We start from the raw sequence: 20,071 nt of genomic DNA on the forward strand, positions 1-20,071 counted from the left end.
GAGGATGCCAGAACTACTTTGTTGTTGTTGTTGATAAGTGTATAGTCTATACGGAAAGTAAATAAATCCAGATGGCTTTACACACACACACACACACACACACACACACACACACACACACACACACACACACACACACACACACACACACACACACACACACACACACACACCTGGGCCTATAGCAAGCCAAGTGGGCATGCATGTGCAAAGTGCAATCTGACCTGGCTGGCTGCATGCGCACATCAATCTTAGACGAGTGCATGGGTTTAAAGACGAGGGAATCCCCCAGTTGAATATGGTGCGAGAGGTGAGTGGACGCAGTTATGCCAACAGCAAGCCGATTATCCTTCTGAGTCCTCTGTCAATTTATTTGTGCTCTCATGGGTCGCGTGATCCAGCTGGAGACGCTCAGTCCGGTGCCGCGCAACGAGAGCGCACAGATATCCCTCTCTCTGTCTCAGCGACGCTCGCCTCTACTGGGCAAAATCACTTCAAACTGGAAGAAACCCGGATTTAAAGCACTTGTCTTTGGATATTTTGTGATAACCTAAACGCATGGACGAAGTTGGAACTTTTCGAAGATTGGAGCCGGACAACGTGGAATGTATTCTACACTAAACCCGGAGAGGTGCCTATAGCCTAAATGCAAGTCATCAAGTAATCAATTAGCCTCAGTCAAGTTGAACTGTAAAGTAGGCTGTAGCCTACGCTTTGCTCCGCCAAAGGTGCAAGCAAGGTAGGCAGAATGTAAATTACATTAAGTTTTTACATACACATTTTAGGTATTTGTACTTTACTTGAGTATTTCCAATTTCCAATACTTTTACTTCTACTACTCTACTATAGCCTATTCCGGAACCAAATACTGTAGCCTACTTCCACTACATTTAATTTGAAAACTTAGTAACTTAGTTACTACCGGTAGTTACTTTTTACATTTTGATTATCATTATACAACATAGCCTACATTAACCACTTCAGCCCATTTTTTTTCAGCCATTTGAAAATAACCAATCTACAAGCTCACAATGTGTAGCATGTATTTTGAGCTTGTAGATCTGCTATTTTCAAAAGATTTGTATAGGCTACATTTGAAAACTTGAAATGGGATATTCTACAAAATGAGCAGGCTACTTTTGACACCAATACTTTTGTACTTTTACTCAAGTACATTTTGAATTCCAGACTTTTACTTGTAACAGAGTATTTCTACTTTACAGTATTGATACTTTTACTAAGGTAAATCATTTGATTACTTTTTCCACCACTGCAGGTAGGCTATATATCATCTTCAAATGGCCAGTCCATCCAGAAGACAGAAAGGGGCCAAGGGGAGTCCTGGCAACAAAGGGGACACACCAACGTATCTTAGCTGGACCAACCTTCGCTTCACGGGATGGAGATCCGGATCCCAGGCCTCACAGAAGTCAGGCGGGGAACAGACCAAGACTCTGTTGAACTTGGTCCAGACGCACAACAACGACTACACAGCAGACCCCGACAGGGTGCTGTCGTCAGTCGAATCGGACATAACCAGCACCGATGCCGGGGTCAAAGGAGAACACTTTAATGGGAGTGAGGCTGCCCCTGCCCTGGGTGGTTTTCTGCAACCGGCAGAAGGAGACATAGACATTGAGTTGGATGATAACTCCACATTCTTCCAGAGACAGTTTGGCACTATGCTGCAGCCAGGAATTAACAAATTCTCATTGCGCTTGTTTGGGAGCCAAAAGGGGGTAGAAGCCGAGCAGGCTCGGGTTAAGTCATTTGGAGTATGGATTATCCACCCATACAGTGACTTCAGGTAACCCAGAGATTTTATTAACTCCAGCTCCCTCTTCATCAGTTAGTTGGTGAAACTGTCCTTTGCACCACGATCTCATACACAGCAGTAAGGAACAAGTGGATGACAATGCTAGAGGTAGGGGGTTAATGAGATTATCCAGTGTTAGTGTTAGTGCCAGGGCCCGCATCAGAATCCCGGTGAGTTAACTCTCCTTAAACCTTGCACAAAAGTGATCCAGCACTACTACAACAATCAGTGTTACAGTTAGCAAATGATAACTCTTGTCAGCTCAGATGGTCCCAAGAACAGCAGCAGCTGTTGTCGTGCTCATAAAGAACATGATAAGGCGATGAAAGGATTTGATTAGTGATACAGTCAGTGTACAATATATCCAGGACTAGATCATCAGGATTAGCAGTACCCTTGGTGCCTGCATGTCTCTCACCCTCTAAAGCAAGAGCAAAGAAATACATTGAACCCAACATTTCATGACAGCCCCTTTGTGTTACATTTTTGTGCCCAATAATTGCTTGCTCTAGTTTACTTTGCTTTTAGGAGGATTTATCAGAACACTCATCTCTTTTGACAACACATAGTTTATGGAAGATTTCTTAGGTCTAGTTGGATCAGCCGCTTCTAATAATAGATGGCATCAAATTGTAACTTTTTTTCTTTTAAACATCAGGCCTATATATACCAGGAAGAAGAGATAAATCCATGTGGAGGGATTATGGCCCATAAGAACCCCCATAATTCCAATCTTACTCTATTATATCATAAATACAGAGACAGCTGAGGTGGAGATTACTGCAGGCCTGCATTTCCTTTTATTGAGTTCGCTTTAAAGTGGATGAGAGGAAAAAGCATGTTTTAGCTTCATTCAAATGGCTTGCTATTCTGCACTATATGCAATGGCAATGTCTTTAGTGGCTTGTAACAATGGGTTTGCCAGGAAGGAAATAATGCTTAATATCTCAATCCAACTATACCGTATATATATTATAGGTTGACATTTGTCATTTGTTTGTGTGTGTGTGTGTGTGTGTGTGTGTGTGTGTGTGTGTGTGTGTGTGTGTGTGTGTGTGTGTGTGTGCGTGCGTGTGTGCGTGCGTGCGTGCCGTGTCGTGTACAGATGTAAACTTTTAGTTTTTATCTTTGGCAGCCGACGGCATTTGCACAAGTTGGATGTGAAGGGCTTACAAATGGCAGGCCTCTCCAAAAGGAGGGCCAAACAGTTAGCAACGTATTGCTTGGTATCACAAACAGTTAGCAACGTATTGCTTGGTATCACAAACAGTTAGCAACGTATTGCTTGGTATCACAAACAGTTAGCAACGTATTGCTTGGTATCACAAACAGTTAGCAACGTATTGCTTGGTATCACAAACAGTTAGCAACGTATTGCTTGGTACCACAAACAGTTAGCAACGTATTGCTTGGTATCACAAACAGTTAGCAACGTATTGCTTGGTATCATCAGCTTCCAACGGTGCCAGGCTCGAGTCTGTCCGTCACCCCCGACCGAGGGACCACCATGTTTTATTTTATTTTTTTAAGATACTTTTTTGTGGCTTTTATTTGATAGGAGAGTAGACTGACAGGAAATGGGCCGAGAGATGGGGAGTGACATGCGGCAAAGGTCGTCCGGATCGGGAATCGAACCGGCGATGCCGTCAGGCATCAATGCCTATGTGGCAATGCCTATGTGGTATGCGCCCGACCATTATGTTTTGATAATGTCACCATAGTAATTGATATTTTGTATATCAATGACTTCTTTTTAACAGTTCATTTGATCAGGATGGAGACCAAAGGGAAAGCAAGGTGCAGCTCTGATGTTGTTGAGGTTGTACAAAACAAGTAACAAACAAGTCTCTCTCTCTCTCTCTCTCTCTCTCTCTCTCTCTCTCTCTCTCACACACACACACTCACTCACTCACTCACTCACTCACTCACTCACTCACTCACACACACACACACTCACTCACTCACTCACTCACTCACTCACTCACTCACTCACTCACTCACTCACACACACACACACACACACACACACACACACACACACACACACACACACACACACACACACACACACACACACACACACACAAAACACAAAGGCATACACTGTATATATGTTTCAATCTAGACAGGCAAGTAGCCCTGGGTGACGTTTAATTATTCATTCTTCCTACATTCATGACATTTCACTTCAGTATATGATGGGATTTATGTAAAAGAAGAAAAAAAAACTAAGTGCTGAGCTGCTGGTAATCCCTACTACTAATTCAGAGCGATTATTTTTCGATTATTTTTAGGCAAACCCGCGATAGAATCACATTTACACTGCTTCTAAAGACTCCACCTTTTGCACAAAAATCGCGCATTTTTACCCGAATGTTCTTAGCTGCTTCTCCTGAAGCTATGGTATTTGCACGATGTACACTTTGTACAAAAGTAATGTGTAAGTTTACTGAGCATATCTTTCCCGGAAGTTCTCCTACGCAATTTTCGTCACGAAAGTATCAGGTTACAGTTTGCTTCAAGCCTCAAGCAGCGACGCAGCGAGACTGCCCCCCCCCCCCCCCCCCCCCCTTCCTCCGAGAGAGAGGGAGAGGGAGAGGGAGAGGGAGAGGGAGGGAGGGAGACAGTGAGCTGGAATATAGGCTACCCCTCTCCCACTACTTACATTGCGCGTGGAATGGATCCAAGTACAACATTAACCTCTATGCTGGATGTGTGAATCACCTAAAAACAGCGATGTTTGACGAGACACACGTGTGTTTGTGTAGTCCGTTAATAACCCTCTATGCTGGATGTGTGAATCACCTAAAAACAGCGATGTTTGACGAGACACACGTGTGTTTGTGTAGTCCGTTAATAACAAGCATGGTACGTTAATTGGTAGCGATACTTTTGTACTTTTACTTGAGACCTGAAGTTGGGAAGTGTTACCGAATATGTATCGTGTTTCTATGCGAATCTAGAACGTAACTCGACAAGTGTTATCCTTATGCATAGATTAAAAGCTGCCATTTCATTTGCCTTGATGTTGAAAGTGAACACGTAACGTGTGAAATCAGTGGTGGACATTTTAGACTGAAGTAAAAGTATCAATGAGCAGAGTGAGACCAGCACAACAGAACAGAGTAGCTCAAACGGGACCAATAGTTTGTCAATAGACAGTGTCCACTCTTGCTGTAGCCTCGCGTAACCCATGAGTCCCTGCATGGGCTATAGTGCGCACACATGACAGATTTGGTGAGAGGCTGATAGCCTATTCATTCACTTCACCTATATACCCAGACAGTACAGCGACATAACGCCGATACCTACTCAACCTCTGTAACAAAGGAGGTTTGCTCATTGGGATGATGCATTTGCGACGTCGCTTGCCACACGGCACGGATATTTTTAAATTTTCAACATGTTACACCCATAGAGTTATAATAAGTAGGTTACACCACGGACAACCGCTTTTCGCTTGCGTCGCGTGTGTGAGTGAGTGAATGAGTGAGTGTGCGTTCATGCCTCGGAGATAGAGAGAGCACAGATACAGACAGCGTCTATAAAGCTGCGTGAGTATGATGTTTTAAGCATTGTTTCCCAAGTACTGTGTGGGTCTCGACCCACGGGTGGCTCGCGAAATGGGACTGTGTGTGTGTGCCAATGTTGTGTATTGTAACTGCGTCTTCTATTGCAAACAGTGCTAAACTCTTCAATCAATCAATCAGTCTAGATACAACAACCTCGCAAATTTGCCTACAGCCCCCCCCACCCCCACACCACTCAAAAGTCCTCAATTCAACATATAGGCTACGTCAGTAAAAGCACAAAAGTATTGACTGTCAGCCCAGACTACACTGGACACCTTACACAATTGTTCCTGTTTCCTGAGTTATTGGTGTCCGACCAAGTGTGCCTTTTTGTTCATGATAGATATTGACAATAAGGTATTGAAAACATTTTAATCTGAATTAAAACCTAAACCCTTATGTTGATCAAATATAGAGCAGTCCTGCCTGAGCGCCCCTAAACCCCTTATGTTGATCAAATATAGAGCAGTCCTGCCTGAGCGCCCCTAAACCCCTTATGTTGATCAAATATAGAGCAGTCCTGCCTGAGCGCCCACAGGGCGCGAAGCCTTTCTAGTATAAGTAATTGTAGCAAGCATGAATTGTATAGCCTAAAATGCTGTGTGTCTAATATGTAATTCATCTACTTAGACAAGTCTTGTTTGGTGTAAATACTTATGGCACATAGAATAATGCATAGATAGGAAATAAATGCCCTTCTTCCATAGATTCAGGATAACATGTTGGAGGATCTGATGACACTTGTGCTGATGTGCGTGTACTGGTGGTGGAAGCAAATTATTGCCAGTACCGGCTTCAGAATGCATGATCACCCCTGACCCTTCACCCAGAGACAGGGTGACTTTTTGCCACCGAGCAAACGCTCTACAGCAATAATTACTATCAGAATATAGAGCTTTATTTAACCTTTTGGCTAAACACATTTTATTTTAACCAAAAAATTTCGCTTACCCTACCTTTAATTAAATGCAACTTAGAATGTTATTTTATTTTACAAAACTAATTAACACTACATTACATGCCTACCTGCCTGCACAGTAGAGGTCTTCGGGTAGGTCAGAGATCCGAAATTACCCGGGATCCGACCCGCACCGAGCCGGATCCGGGTCCATTCACAAGCAGTGACTTCGGACTCCAGGTCGGAGCCGCTAGTACGCTGCTTTATGCCCCGGGTCCTGGGTCTCTGACAGTAGTGAGAACGGCGGTTCCATTGATACCCGAATGGACCCGGCGATTGGCTGTTACAGCTGTCAATCACCCCTGCACCCCCCTTTTTTCTCCTTCGGTCAGTTAGAGGCGAGCGGAGGCAAGCTGCCTTGCCGTGACTTGTCAGGAACTAGTGGGGCTACTTTTTACAGTGGATGTCCGCATTGATTGACTGGTCTACTCTATACGTTAATGACGCAGGGGCGAGCAGCACGCAACGGTAATAAAGAAAAAGTCATATTTAATGATCCATCTCTATATACGGTACATCTCATAATAACGTTGACATTCGTCATTTTGGATTTCGGCTCCGGTTCCAACATCTCTCTGTACTTCTCGGGTATCGGATCTCATTTTTCTAATAATGGCGGATTCTGTTCGGATCGGCTCCAACATGTCTCGGTGCCGCTCGTGTATCGGTTCTCATATTTCTAATAATAGGTGGGTCCTTTTGGGTCCGGGGCCAATTTTAACGGGTCCATTTGGGTTCGGGTAGGTAAAATTGGACCTGTGAAGACCTCTACTGCACAGCAAACATTGTGCACGTGCACACAACAAAAAAGTAGTTCAGCACCACGGACAGCTCTTGTGTAATTTTGAAGCAATTACATCCCTCCATTAAACCACTTTGTCCACACCATGTTGGTGCAGCACAGGGTTGTCTCAGTTACTTAACAGAGATATCAGAGCTGTATCATCAGAATAATATAGTAAGGTATGGCGCTCGGGTGGCGCAGTGGTAAAGTGCCTGCCACCACTGTAGAGGCAGGGGGGTCCGTGCATCCGGCCTTGTCAAGCTTCTACTACTCTATACAAACACAATTGACCCCTCACAGTGGGTAATATTGGGCTGGGGGCTGCACCTGTCAGCAGGGAGCAACGGTGCTCACAACGGTTGCATCTGTGACGCGACGTGAGCTTGTATGTCTGCTGTTCTCCGGAAGTGTCCCACACTTCTACAGTAAATTCTCGCAGAAACAGGTGGATACGAGAGTGGCAATAGCATGTTCTGTACTACAACGCTGCTTATAACCTTTGGAATGTATAGTTTAACCAGCATTTCTTTTGTTGTACTAACAAGATATTGGAGCAGAATGTTTTGTATTTCACAGGGCTCATGCATTTTCCCCTGAAAGTTGAGGGGTACTTAAAAGAAAGGCATGTTCATAGTGTCCCTGTGTAACAGAGAGAGAGAGAGAGAGAGAGAGAGAGAGAGAGAGAGAGAGAGAGAGAGAGAGAGAGAGAGAGAGAGAGAGAGAGAGAAGCTGACACTGAAAGAGACAGGGAATTCCTCAAGTGACTGCCTAGCTGGAATGTATGAGTCTATAAGGCAACCTGAACCAGGATATGGTGTCTATCTATCTCCAGACATTGGAGACCGTGAACAGGTTGTATAACATGGGGCAGTCAATGATTATGATTAACAGTGAATGATCTGTACAGACATGTGTATTTCTAAATGACAGTGACACTATTCCTGTATAATATAGACTCTGGTAAATGTATTGATAAATTATTCTTCATGAAGATTAGAGGACGGAAATGCTGCTTGCCAATAAATGCGGGAGCAGCTTTGACAGTGCCTTTTGAAGGCTACCATTTAACTTCTATGTATTACTATACATATGTACTGTATGTATTACTACACGTTATATTTCAGAAAACTGCATTGCCTGCTTCTATTCCATATATCAGGGGTTGTGACTGTGGCAGTAACCTCTGGTCTTTCTGGCTGACGCACTCTAGCTTGGTACACCAGGACTGAAGGGGTCTACATATTTAATGACAAGCGTTCCTCTGGTAACAGGGTCAGGGTCATTTGGAAATGGGTTGTTGGCTGGACAACACACTGGAATTCTGATTGGATGGACTCTTAACTCATACTGTGCCAAGGCCACTAGATGGCGCCATAGTGCCAGACTCACTCCCATAGACCACCGCTGTAACATACGGGGACCCACGTAGCAGTGATGCGCGCGTTCACGTTGGTGCGTGTCATGAAAATGACCCGGATGAAGAGAGCTACAAGATAGTGCTAGGCTATCACTCATTTTAGAAGCCCGATTTTCGTCGATTTAGCCGTAAATAAAACTTTTTCGCTTCCATAAGAACACAGTTCAGAGAAAATGAGCTCTAAAGATGTGAGAATGTATTGGATTCGGCGGCGTGATTCGGCGGCGTTACCCTCTCACGGGCCGTGTAAACAGAGCACGGTCTGGCGGCCTGGATGAAAATTTAGATGGAGGCTTCGGTGAGGCCTCCGATTAATTCATTCATTTTATTAAAAAAAGCCGATATTGTTCGGGATCGGCACGCCGGAATACGTCGCGCCGCCGACAGCACAGATTGAGTAAAAATTGGGGGGCTCTAAACTTGGCATCTGGCCATTTTCAATGGAATAAATCGTCGGACCACGTAGAATGGCTCGTTGGAAAGCGTAGGACGAGCCAGGACCACCCACGTCTCTACAAGCAGCTCAGGGTAAGTAAAATAGCAAAAAAAAAAAAAAAATCTTGCCGAAAAAAAGCCGTACTTGTTCGGGATCGGCACTAGAAGGGGTTGTGACTGTGGCAGTAACCTCTGGTCTTTCTGGCTGACGCACTCTAGCTTGGTACACCAGGACTGAAGGGGTCTACATATTTAATGACAAGCGTTCCTCTGGTAACAGGGTCAGGGTCATTTGGAAATGGGTTGTTGGCTGGACAACACACTGGAATTCTGATTGGATGGACTCTTAAGAGCTTGGTAACAGGCATGCTTCAATGATGTAATGTCCAATGATTGTATGCCTTTCATTCCTGTTTATACTACTTCACTCTTTACTTTCATTCCTGTTTACTTCACACTTTATTTACTTCACTTAAAGGAGTAGTTCACCCCCAAAATGACTTCTTCCGATTACTCACTCCATGGGGAATTGAGTTCAATTATATTTTTTTGTTTTTTGTCAATAATTTGATTATAATAAATGTACCCCCATTAATTCCGGATGGAGACCAAAATGCTTTTGGGTCTCCATCTGGAATCAATGGGCCTACAAAGAGTCTCCTCAAAGGATTGTCTTAGGAATGCAATAAAAAACTAAAAAATAATATCAAACTCAAGTCCCCAGAATCGATTGAAAAGAAATCATTTTGGGGTGAACTACTCCTTTAATGTAGCCTGCTTCCAGACCATAGACCCCGCCCACTCTCAGAGTGGACTCTTTTTCTGGTCTGGAGCTGAGTACATGAATCGGGATTTATTTTCGGCCCGTCCAATGAGCGTGGGGGATGAGGGTGGGTCTAACGAATATCCAATATCCAATCCGCGCAGCAGTTGAAACGATTCAAACGAAGTTCACACACACAGGCAGGCTGAGGAAGGCACACACACACACACACACACGCACGCGTGCACGCGCGCTGATTTCACCAAGCTGTTAATGTTGATTACATGTTTCTGGTCGCAGTTCTGTGTGGAAGCAGTCACTGGCACAGACAGAGACACACACACACTCCGCGACCATGCATCGCGTCCACCGTGCGTCTCGATCACCGTGCGTCGCAATCACTCTCGTGCGGACGCGCGCGTGCACGCTTGCAAAAAAGTCCCTCCCCCGTAAATCGCTCAGAATAGGCACAGTTTCAGACTACTGCGTGAGCTGAGTCTGAGATCAGGCTACCTTTAATGTGTGGGTGGTGCGAAGGATGGACACATACATGTCATGCACACTTCACCCTTAAATAATAGGGCAGCGCTTGACCAACAATGAATAATAGATGCCCATTGGAGATGTCACTCAATAAAACAAGCGGAATTCTGCAGTAATCCAAAAGTGACGTAAAATTACCTGAGTGATGTCAGTTGGAGAGGAATCACAGACATTGTACTTGGTATATTGCTATTGCCACGTATTACAAAAAATTATGAAGTGCTTTTATAGTGTGGCTCTATGAAGACCTGGGTTAAATGATAGATGTAATTAACGCCTGAGGCTTGTGCTAAGTAATGGCCACTGTCTCCCTTGCCAACTTTGACCTCAAGTGTAATCCTACCTTCTGTCTTCTTCCTCTGGAGTCGTAAAACACAAGCATCAGAGTCGTCTTAGATTTCGACTATAACTTCTACAGGGATAATAAACGGTAAACGGGACAGAGCCTTATAGTGTTTCTACTTTGCACTCTAGATTCAGCCTTTTAACCACTTTAACTCTGGCAATCCTATTTTGTGCATGTCATTATAGGCTAAAATATTTAACACGTTTTCCCCAAAAGCTCACTACATCTTGCGTTACATGTTGTCAGCCTGTAGTTAATCTATTTTAGTTACTTTTTTTAAGGGCTTAAAGGACAGCTCCGCCCCAAAATCACTTCTAGGCTCATTTTCCTACTTATATTGATCCAAAATGACTGTCCATGGGGTCTATTAGGCAGAAATGCCCCTGTTGTCCAGTTTCCCCAGCAGAACCCAGCAGGCCAGTGCAGTCACTTTGATTGACACTTGTGCCGAATGATCACCCCAAAACATTATTTATGAGATTGTGATGGCTTGTGTGGGACAACCAAGGCATGGATGTGTCTGTAATGACAACTAGTAACACATTCATGAAAAAGAAAATCACTTTTTGAACACAACAAATAGTGTAAAAGCGATAGGCTTATAGGCTCCACTCTATGCTATGACAGCTGCTGCGTTCTGAAGGGGAAACTGGACAACAAGGGCATTTCTGCCTAATAGACCCCATGGACATTCTTTTTGGATCAATATAAGTAGGAAAATGTGCCTAGAAGTGATTTAGGGCGGAGTTGTCCTTAAGTGATTACGTTTTGAAACCAGGCGCTAGACTTGCATACTACCACTACTTGCAATGCTAAAGCAGTTTAGTGGGATTTACAGCCATGAGACAAAATGTTTTGACAATTATATATTACACACAAATGTATAATATTAATGGGAAGAATAAGGGTCAAACAGCCAACTTCAATATGTACTCTCTCTTCTGTCTCACCAAAATATCCAGACCATATCTTCAGCTGTGATGCCGCCTTCCCTACATCCTACTCCACCTACTACATGCTGCACCCATTCTCAAACCATCACCTATCTTTGAACTTGGCTTTCATTGTGATCTCAACTACATACTCATGTCATGACTCCACTCCATAGTGCGTGGTTGTGACACATCGTGTTGACAGAAGATGTCCACACATACTGTAGTGTAGACAGACATACAGTACATCATACAAAAACACAAAAAGACAATGCCTGGTCAACACCAGGAAGTACACACAAACACACACACACACACACACACACACACACACACACGCGCACACACGCGCGCACGCACGCACGCACGCACGCACGCACGCACGCACGCACACACACACACACACACACACACACACACACACACGCACACATGCACACGTCACCCTTAAATAATTGGGCAGTGCTTGACCAACAATGAATAATATATACGTATGCCCATTGGAGATGTCACTCAATAAAACAAGTGGAATTCTGTAGTAATTAATGTTTAATATAACACAACTTAACAATTACATTTATATTTATGTGTACATTGTACATTAACCACCCTGACACCCCTACTTTATCTCAATATTTCTCACATTTAGTTTATTTAGAAAATATTGAAATGCGGCTTTCTTTATGAAGCTTAATATAATAATTAAAACTTAATATAATATATATAATAATATAATTATAAAACATTTGATCATCACTTCTTACATCATTGTTATAGTACACATTTTACTGATCATTGTTACAATTCCATGATCTGATCTTATTCTCTGTTTCTGTTAGTTGTCCAGGAGATACAATGGGTTAGGGATCCAGCCTAGGCCTTCCAACCTTTACAAATGTCTTTAATAGTTGTAGGATTATGTGGGTTTTTTTTGTATTGGAGGGAGTATGTATAAAGGTGAGAGAAACCATATACTTCATTGACCGGAGTCCTCGAGTGGTCTGTGCACTCCTTTTTTCCCCTCTACACCAAATCTCAAGAATAGCCATATCTACAAGCTTGTTATGTGTTGCAAAATAACGCATTGTGAGCTTGTAGATCTGCTAGTTTGCTATTATGAAAAGGATTGGTGGTGCAATGTAGGTGTGAGGGCCGCAAAGAAAATATATACAATAATGAAATGCCCAAAATAAGGCCGCCAGGTTGAAAGTGGTTAATGAATATATGGTTGTAGACAAGAGCACATGATGTGTGTCATACTGTATGTCACATGTACTGTAGATGGATGCAGGGGACTGCGATGCAGTGCCGATCTAAAATCAGATTAATTTGCAAAGAAACCTTCAGGGGTGGAGAAAATATGTATAAAATAAAGTGGCCCGGGCCACTTAAGCTCCGATGTAGCCTGACAGCACGCTGGGAGTACCTCTCCCGGCGGCCTTTGCTCTGTGTCTCTCCCCGTCGCTCTCTCCCCCCTTCCTGTCTATCTTCACTTAAAATCTAATCAATAATGGTAGAACAAACACAAACGCTAGAGGGTGGCAATTGCCATCCCCTGGGACCCAACATGATGCCCCTGCCAACCTGCTACCCCTGTGCTGTGTAGGTTCTACTGGGACTTAGTGATGCTCATACTGATGATGTGCAACCTGATCATCCTGCCGTGGGGTATCACCTTCTTCGAGGACCAGAACACCCTGCCCTGGATCTCCTTCAACGTCATCTCCGACACGCTGTTCCTGCTGGACCTGGGTTCAACTTCCGCACAGGCATCCTCGTGGAGGACAGCGGCCACATCATCCTGGACCCCAAGGAGATCCGCATGAACTACCTGCGTACCTGGTTCATAATAGACTTCATCTCCTCCATCCCCGTCGACTACATCTTCCTTATTGTGGACATCGAGTCTAAGCTGGATGCCACGGACGTGTACCGGACGGCCCGCGCCCTGCGCATCGTGCGCTTCACCAAGATCCTCAGCCTGCTGCGGCTCTGCGACTCTCCGTCTCATCCGCTACATCCACCAGTGGGAGGAGGTGAGCAGGGCGAAGGGGAGAGGGGGAACCAGACAGCAGGGACTGTAACTAGACACAGGGGCGTAACAAGGGGGGGAAAGTGGGACGGGGTTACTAGGGCCCAAGGTGGAGGGGCCTTAATTATTTGATACTTTAGCAATTGAGAAATTGCAGATATACAAGCTCACAGCGCGGCACCGAGTGCGAACATTTGTAACTAAGGTTTTGCTTCTGGGGGGTCCTGGGACTAAATATTTTGAGATGGGGGTCTGTGGCCAAATACATATCATTTTGGGGGTCCTTCACATGAAAAGGTTTGAGCACCACTGACATAGAAACATAGGTTTTTCAAAAAACCAAAGAAGGATTTGAAAGAGAAAAGAGAAAAGACTGCACAAATGTTCAAGATTTTTCAAAAATAGCAGATCTACAAGCTTGCAGCGTTAAAGTTAAAGTACCCAGGGCCCAGAATTTGGTGCGACACCCCTGCTGCAGGGACTGTAACTAGACATTTCTACCACTTTTTGTGGTCACGTGTTCAAATACTGGATTCTGATTGGCTTAAAACAGTGGTAAATCAACAACCTTGAGTTGGCTCATGGACCCCGCCCACTGTTGTTGTTGCAGTTGTAACATTTCCAAGATCGCAAGTTACAACTGTGTTTTCTTTCATTTATATGGTAAAAGTGGTAGAAAAGCAATTTGCCATTCGAGGGTTGTGGGTCCTGAAACAGTAGTAAATCAGCCAACAACCCACTCCCTCTCATGGTAAATGGCTTACTTATAAACCAGACACATAGAGGGAGAGATACACACACCCCAACACACACACACACACATACACACACACACACACACACACACACACACGCACACACACACACACACACACACACACACACACACACACACAGAGCGAGAGAAAGAATGGAGAGAGCGAGAGAGAGAGAGAGAGAGAATGGAGAGACAGAGAAAAAAGTTTGTAATATGTTTTATTACGTAATATTAATTATAATGGAAAACTGGTAAATGATCATTGCTAAGGACAGCATTTAAATTGCAGTGCAAAGTAATGTACAGTATGAAGAAAATGTTACATTACAGTACAAAATGAATTGCACTTTACAGAAGTCATTACAAATCACAATAATTCAAAAGAATAAAAGAATAATGTAATTATTATCCTCTATTTCCACTGTTGGGAGGAGATGTATAGACCATTGAAGTCATGACGTGACTCGCTCATCCCCCGGTTCATGGAAGTAATTTCTCTATGAAGAATAACATTGGGTCATCTTAAAATCGTCTCATATAAGCTTTGTGGTCCAAAAATAAACAAACGGTTTGCACGATATTGTCGGGAAGTGGCTTTGTATGGTTTATGAAGTCATTCACTCATATTTGATAAAGCCTGTTTCTAGCGAAAATGTTACTAATTCGGTGACAGTAACATTAGCGTTTTCTCACCATCAGTTGATTCTTCATATCCATATGAGTCAAACCGCTTAGATCATTTGTTTATGTTTGGAACACAGTTCTTATATGACTCGATATGAAAAAAGTCTATGGGAATTCAGAATAGGGGGAAAAAACATGAACCAGGTAGGATGGGTAAATGACGTCAGACGTACAAAATACTCTATCGAGGAGTTTTATTGTAGCAAAACAAGTGACAGTAAAGAATGGCCGCATTTAACTTGATGGCAGAATAGTGATTTGTTAAACAATACAAAAAAACACATCACAGATTGCAATGCAAAGTACAGCACGGGACGATCACAGCACATGCACAGACGTACTCACACAGAAACAGGAAGAAATGACAGATGGGGTGGAGGGAGGGAGGGAGGGGGGATAAAAATAGAGAGATAGAGAGTGCATAAGATTGATTATTCTAAACAAGCAGAGTAATTTGCCACTCGACTTAATCCCAGACTGACGCCTCATTTGTCCTGCATGTCTCGGTCAGATTTTCCATATGACCTATGACCTGGCCAGCGCCGTGGTGCGTATAGTCAACCTGATTGGCATGATGCTGCTGCTGTGCCACTGGGACGGTTGCATGGCCTTCATGGTGCCCATGCTGCAGGACTTCCCTCCTGACTGCTGGGTCGCAAAGAACAACATGGTGGTGAGTATAGTATATACGTGCACACATACTGTAGACATCAAAGGGGGCTTGAGCTCCTGCCCTTTTACCCGTCTGTAAAAAGTGCCCGCTCCAGACCATGAATTAAGTACCGAAAAAAGCCGACCTCCAAGCTCACAACGCGTCGCAGCGCGTTGTGTCTGCTATTTTCGATATTTTATACTCTAACATTCTCTGCACATCCCTGGTCAGTGACATCACCATGAACCTGAAGCCTGGACGCAGGAGGAGAGGTTGAATTATTGCCTGGTTGCCGAGACAACCAAGTGCTTTTCATTCAGTCAGACTGTACTTAATATTTAATCTTTTTGCTTTCCTTTTTTTCTTTTTCTTTTCTTTTTTTCATCATTATACCCATGTTTATTAACATAATGTCTTATTTAACTCTTTTTGTCATTTGAACATTTTAATCACTGGGGGCGCCCGCTGGCCTACTGGCCCAGGCGCATACCACTTAGGCATTGCCACATAGGCATGGATGCCTGGTGGCGTCGCCGGTTTCATTCCTGATCCGGACGACCTTTTTCCACGTGTCACTCCCCAATCTCTCCCCCCATTTCCTGTCAGTCTACTGTCCTATCAATAAAGGCATAAAAGCCCAAAAACAAATCTTTAAAAAAATGAAAAATGTAATCGCTCATTTTTGCCTTTCAATCTTCATCTCTTTATTTTAATTTTTTCTGGCAATTCTGCCAGTCATCTCACTTCCCTTCTTGTACTTGTGTTTCACAGAACTCCACGTGGCACATCCAGTATTCCTATGCCCTGTTCATGGCCATGAGCCACATGCTGTGCATAGGCTACGGTGCCCATCCCCCAGAAGGAATGAGTGACACCTGGGTAACCATAGTTAGCATGATTGTGGGGGCCACCTGTTATGCCATGTTCCTGGGTCATGCTACAAACCTGATCCAATCCTTGGATTCGTCTCGTCGTCAGTATCAGGATAAGGTATTCATTTTGTATGGTTTTATTCATTTTTGTAGGTTTTTTTATAGCCACTGCACAGTAAAAGACAACGGCTGATGGGGCTGAGGGATGCTGCCTTAAGCTTTACTGTACTGCAGCAGGATCACAAATAAACTAGAACAGGGGTCTTCAACAGGGGTTCCTCAGAGTTACTACAGGGGGTCCTCCAAATCTTTGTATGATAGAACTTTTTTTTTTCTAGCTTCCATATTCAGAGAACTTTAGCCAAAAATAGTATGGGAGGGAGGGAATAATTATAGATGCCATTCAAAGAAATCTAAAACACACCACTGCTTTACAATACTTAAGTCAGTTAACCCTTAATTATACATATGGATCACCAGTGCGCAACTACCAATCAATTAAGCATTAATCATATGTTTCACACAAAATGTTTTCAGTATAAGCAGGTGGAGCAGTACATGTCATTCCACAAGCTGCCAGGTGACATGAGACAGAGGATTCATGACTACTATGAGCACCGCTTCCAAGGCAAAATGTTTGATGAGGACAGCATCCTTGGAGAGCTTAGTGACCCACTGAAAGAGGTATTTTACCCTTCAAATGGAATATTTAAGTTACCCCTCAAATACACTAACATACACATGCACGCATGCACGCATGCACACACACACACACACACACACACACACACACACACACACACACACACACACACACACACACACACACACACACACACACACACACACACACACACACACACACACACACACACACACACACACACACACACACACACACTCTCTCTCTCTCTCTCTCTCTCTCTAGCCTATATTAAGTGGTTACATTATACAGCACACATTATAAAATGACAGACAAATGCCTTGTCTCCATTAGATACAGTTTGGTTGGCATGAAAGACCAGCATCTCCCATTGTCCTTTAATTTCTTGGTTGACAAAACTAAATAAAGTTCATTTGATGTACAACTGCTCTGTTCTGTTTCTGTAATATCACACTGCTATATAATAATCGTGATTATATAATCGCAATAATCGTTTCCATGTTGAAAGATTTTTATATCTTTTTTTAAAGTAAAAAATAGTGGAAATAGCTTGTAGATCGGCTATTTCCACTATCAATGTTCTTTTTTAAGTATAAAGTTGTCAAATATGCCTGTCATTTCTTTGTATATTTAGGTTATGTGTCGTATCTGCCATGTGCAACTTCAAAGCCTACAAGCCAAACAGAAATGTAATTGTCAACGACAAAAGCACAATTAAATCGTTAATCGTAATTATTTGAGTGACAATTAATCGTCATGTAAAATGTCATATCGTGACAGCCCTATGTGTATATACATTTCTGTATAAAGTTTGTAAAGTTGACATGCTTACTGCTATACTGCTATACAGCAGTTCACTGGCCAGCAGTAGAAGACAGTTGTGGTACAGTGTTAAGCCAACATTTTCTGGGTGAATGAAGATTTCTAACCTGACGTTGCTTCTAAATGCTTCCTGTCTTCCCTTTCTCAACATTAGGATATAGTCAGCTTCAACTGCCGTGGGCTGGTGGCCAACATGCCGCTGTTCGCCAACACCGACCCTCATTTTGTGACCGTGATTCTCACCAAGCTGCAGTTTGAAGTGTTTCAACCTATGGACTTGATCATACGGGAAGGAACCCTGGGCCGTAAAATGTACTTTATCCAACATGGCTGTGTGACTGTCTTGGTGCGTGGCTCTGTGGATATAAAGCTCAGCGATGGATCCTACTTTGGAGGTAAGTAGTCCGTTTACATCTTTGCCTCCATCAACAGCCATAGGCGAACAACATGATTCCATGTTGTTCGTCCGTCCTTACATTTGTACCAATGTTGTACACATGATACCGGTATCTCAAGAACACCTTGAGGGAACGTCATCACAGTTGGCACAAACGTCCACTTCGACTCTGAACTGAGATTAGAAGTACAGTAGGTGGTCAGAAATGTCACTGGGGCCTCACAAAACATGTTCATTCAATTCACTACATATTCTATATACTGTAAGTCTAGACCAGTGTTTTCCAACCCTTTATATATCATGGTACATCATTTATTCTGCATTTGAGCCACAGACCACCATTTGATGATATTTAGCCTCTCAGACACAAGACTTCGAATATTTTGTTATCGTTGGATACAACTTTGTCCACAATTCCATGCTGTGTTGATCAAAATAACAATTCTTCTTCATTCTCTAAGTGTGTAGACTTCTTGTAAATTAAGTAATGCAGATGTTTAACAATAATTTTGCTTTGAGAGCGTAAATTTAAACCAACCAAACCTTATGGCCTATGTGTCCATTTGGTTTCATTTTACACTCTCAAGAGTTAAAGATCTATAAAGTCCATTTGGCTACCAACTCTCCATCATTTAACTGGGGAGTGGGAACCACCTGGAACCCCCTCAAGGACCACTGGTCTAGACAAACACAGATGTTAACGGCAACTGGTAGGGTCCCCTGGCAGATTCCTCTAGCATGTAAGGTATAGATCTCCTTCCATACAGTAACTGTCTTCTCTCTGTGGCACAGAGATATGCCTGCTAACCCAAGGAAGGCGAACAGCCAGTGTGAGAGCAGAAAGCTACTGCCGTCTGTACTCCCTGAGCGTGGACAGCTTCAATGAGGTTCTGGAGGAGCATCCATTGATACGAAGGGCATTTGAGAGTGTGGCCGGGGACCGCCTGGACATGTTGCCACGGTCGCGCAAATCCAGCAAATCCAGCATTAACCTCCTCTCCCCTCCTCAGCAATGAGGATGGACTGACAGAACAGTGGAGAACACCTTGTAAACAGTTTCCCAGGCTTGGGAATCCCTCTTCGCTGCACTGGGTTCTTTATGATGTTCCTTTCATTAAAAAGAGAATATGCTGATGTGCATTGCCGACAGTCATTAAAGTCCTTTGCTTTTCTTTTTTTTATGCTCTAAGCGCCATAGGAAAGATGTAAAAATACTGCTTTCTACACTTGTTTCACTAATGGCATAGCCTAGCAATGGTAGTACTGTATCAGATTCAGAACCAGCTCTGTTTAGCCTGACACCTAAAAACACATTTAGTGGATGTCTTAAGCCTGATTTATAGGCTACTTTGTTGCATGGCAGAGGATAAATTAGGCATCATGTTGTTCACTTGTAAAATCCACACCTCTACTGATAATTTAAATTATTTATTGACGTGTGAATGGAATGTAAAATACAAATGCAGGTGAGGTGGGTAACCCAGGGAAGGACTCAGGGTGGGGGTGAAGACTCTGTTTTGGGCAGTCACTGCGACTCCGTTCCTATAGAGAGGGATGAGGGTGAGAGTAATGGAGGAGAGAGTGAGGTATAGATAGCGAGAGGGACTGGGTGAAGAGTAGAGAGC

The 20,071-nt window shown here is 43.4% G+C and overlaps 1 protein-coding gene across 1 annotated transcript; it reads left to right on the forward strand.

The window, feature by feature from the left end:
* Positions 1–1,643: 1,643 nt before the first annotated feature.
* On the forward strand, positions 1,644–19,462 carry hcn3 (hyperpolarization activated cyclic nucleotide-gated potassium channel 3; the record flags this gene model as incomplete). The annotated part of the gene is given in 9 exon segments (XM_080735414.1): positions 1,644–1,807; positions 13,173–13,315; positions 13,318–13,558; positions 13,560–13,602; positions 15,551–15,712; positions 16,463–16,681; positions 17,101–17,247; positions 18,204–18,444; positions 19,239–19,462. Coding segments are annotated over 9 exon segments (1,545 nt in total). The 5' UTR covers positions 1,644–1,682.
* Between the last annotated feature and the right edge of the window lie 609 nt (positions 19,463–20,071).

The sequence above is a fragment of the Nannobrachium achirus genome, assembly GCF_963921795.1.
Source record: "Nannobrachium achirus genome assembly, chromosome: 10".
Taxonomy (NCBI): Eukaryota; Metazoa; Chordata; class Actinopteri; order Myctophiformes; family Myctophidae; genus Nannobrachium; species Nannobrachium achirus.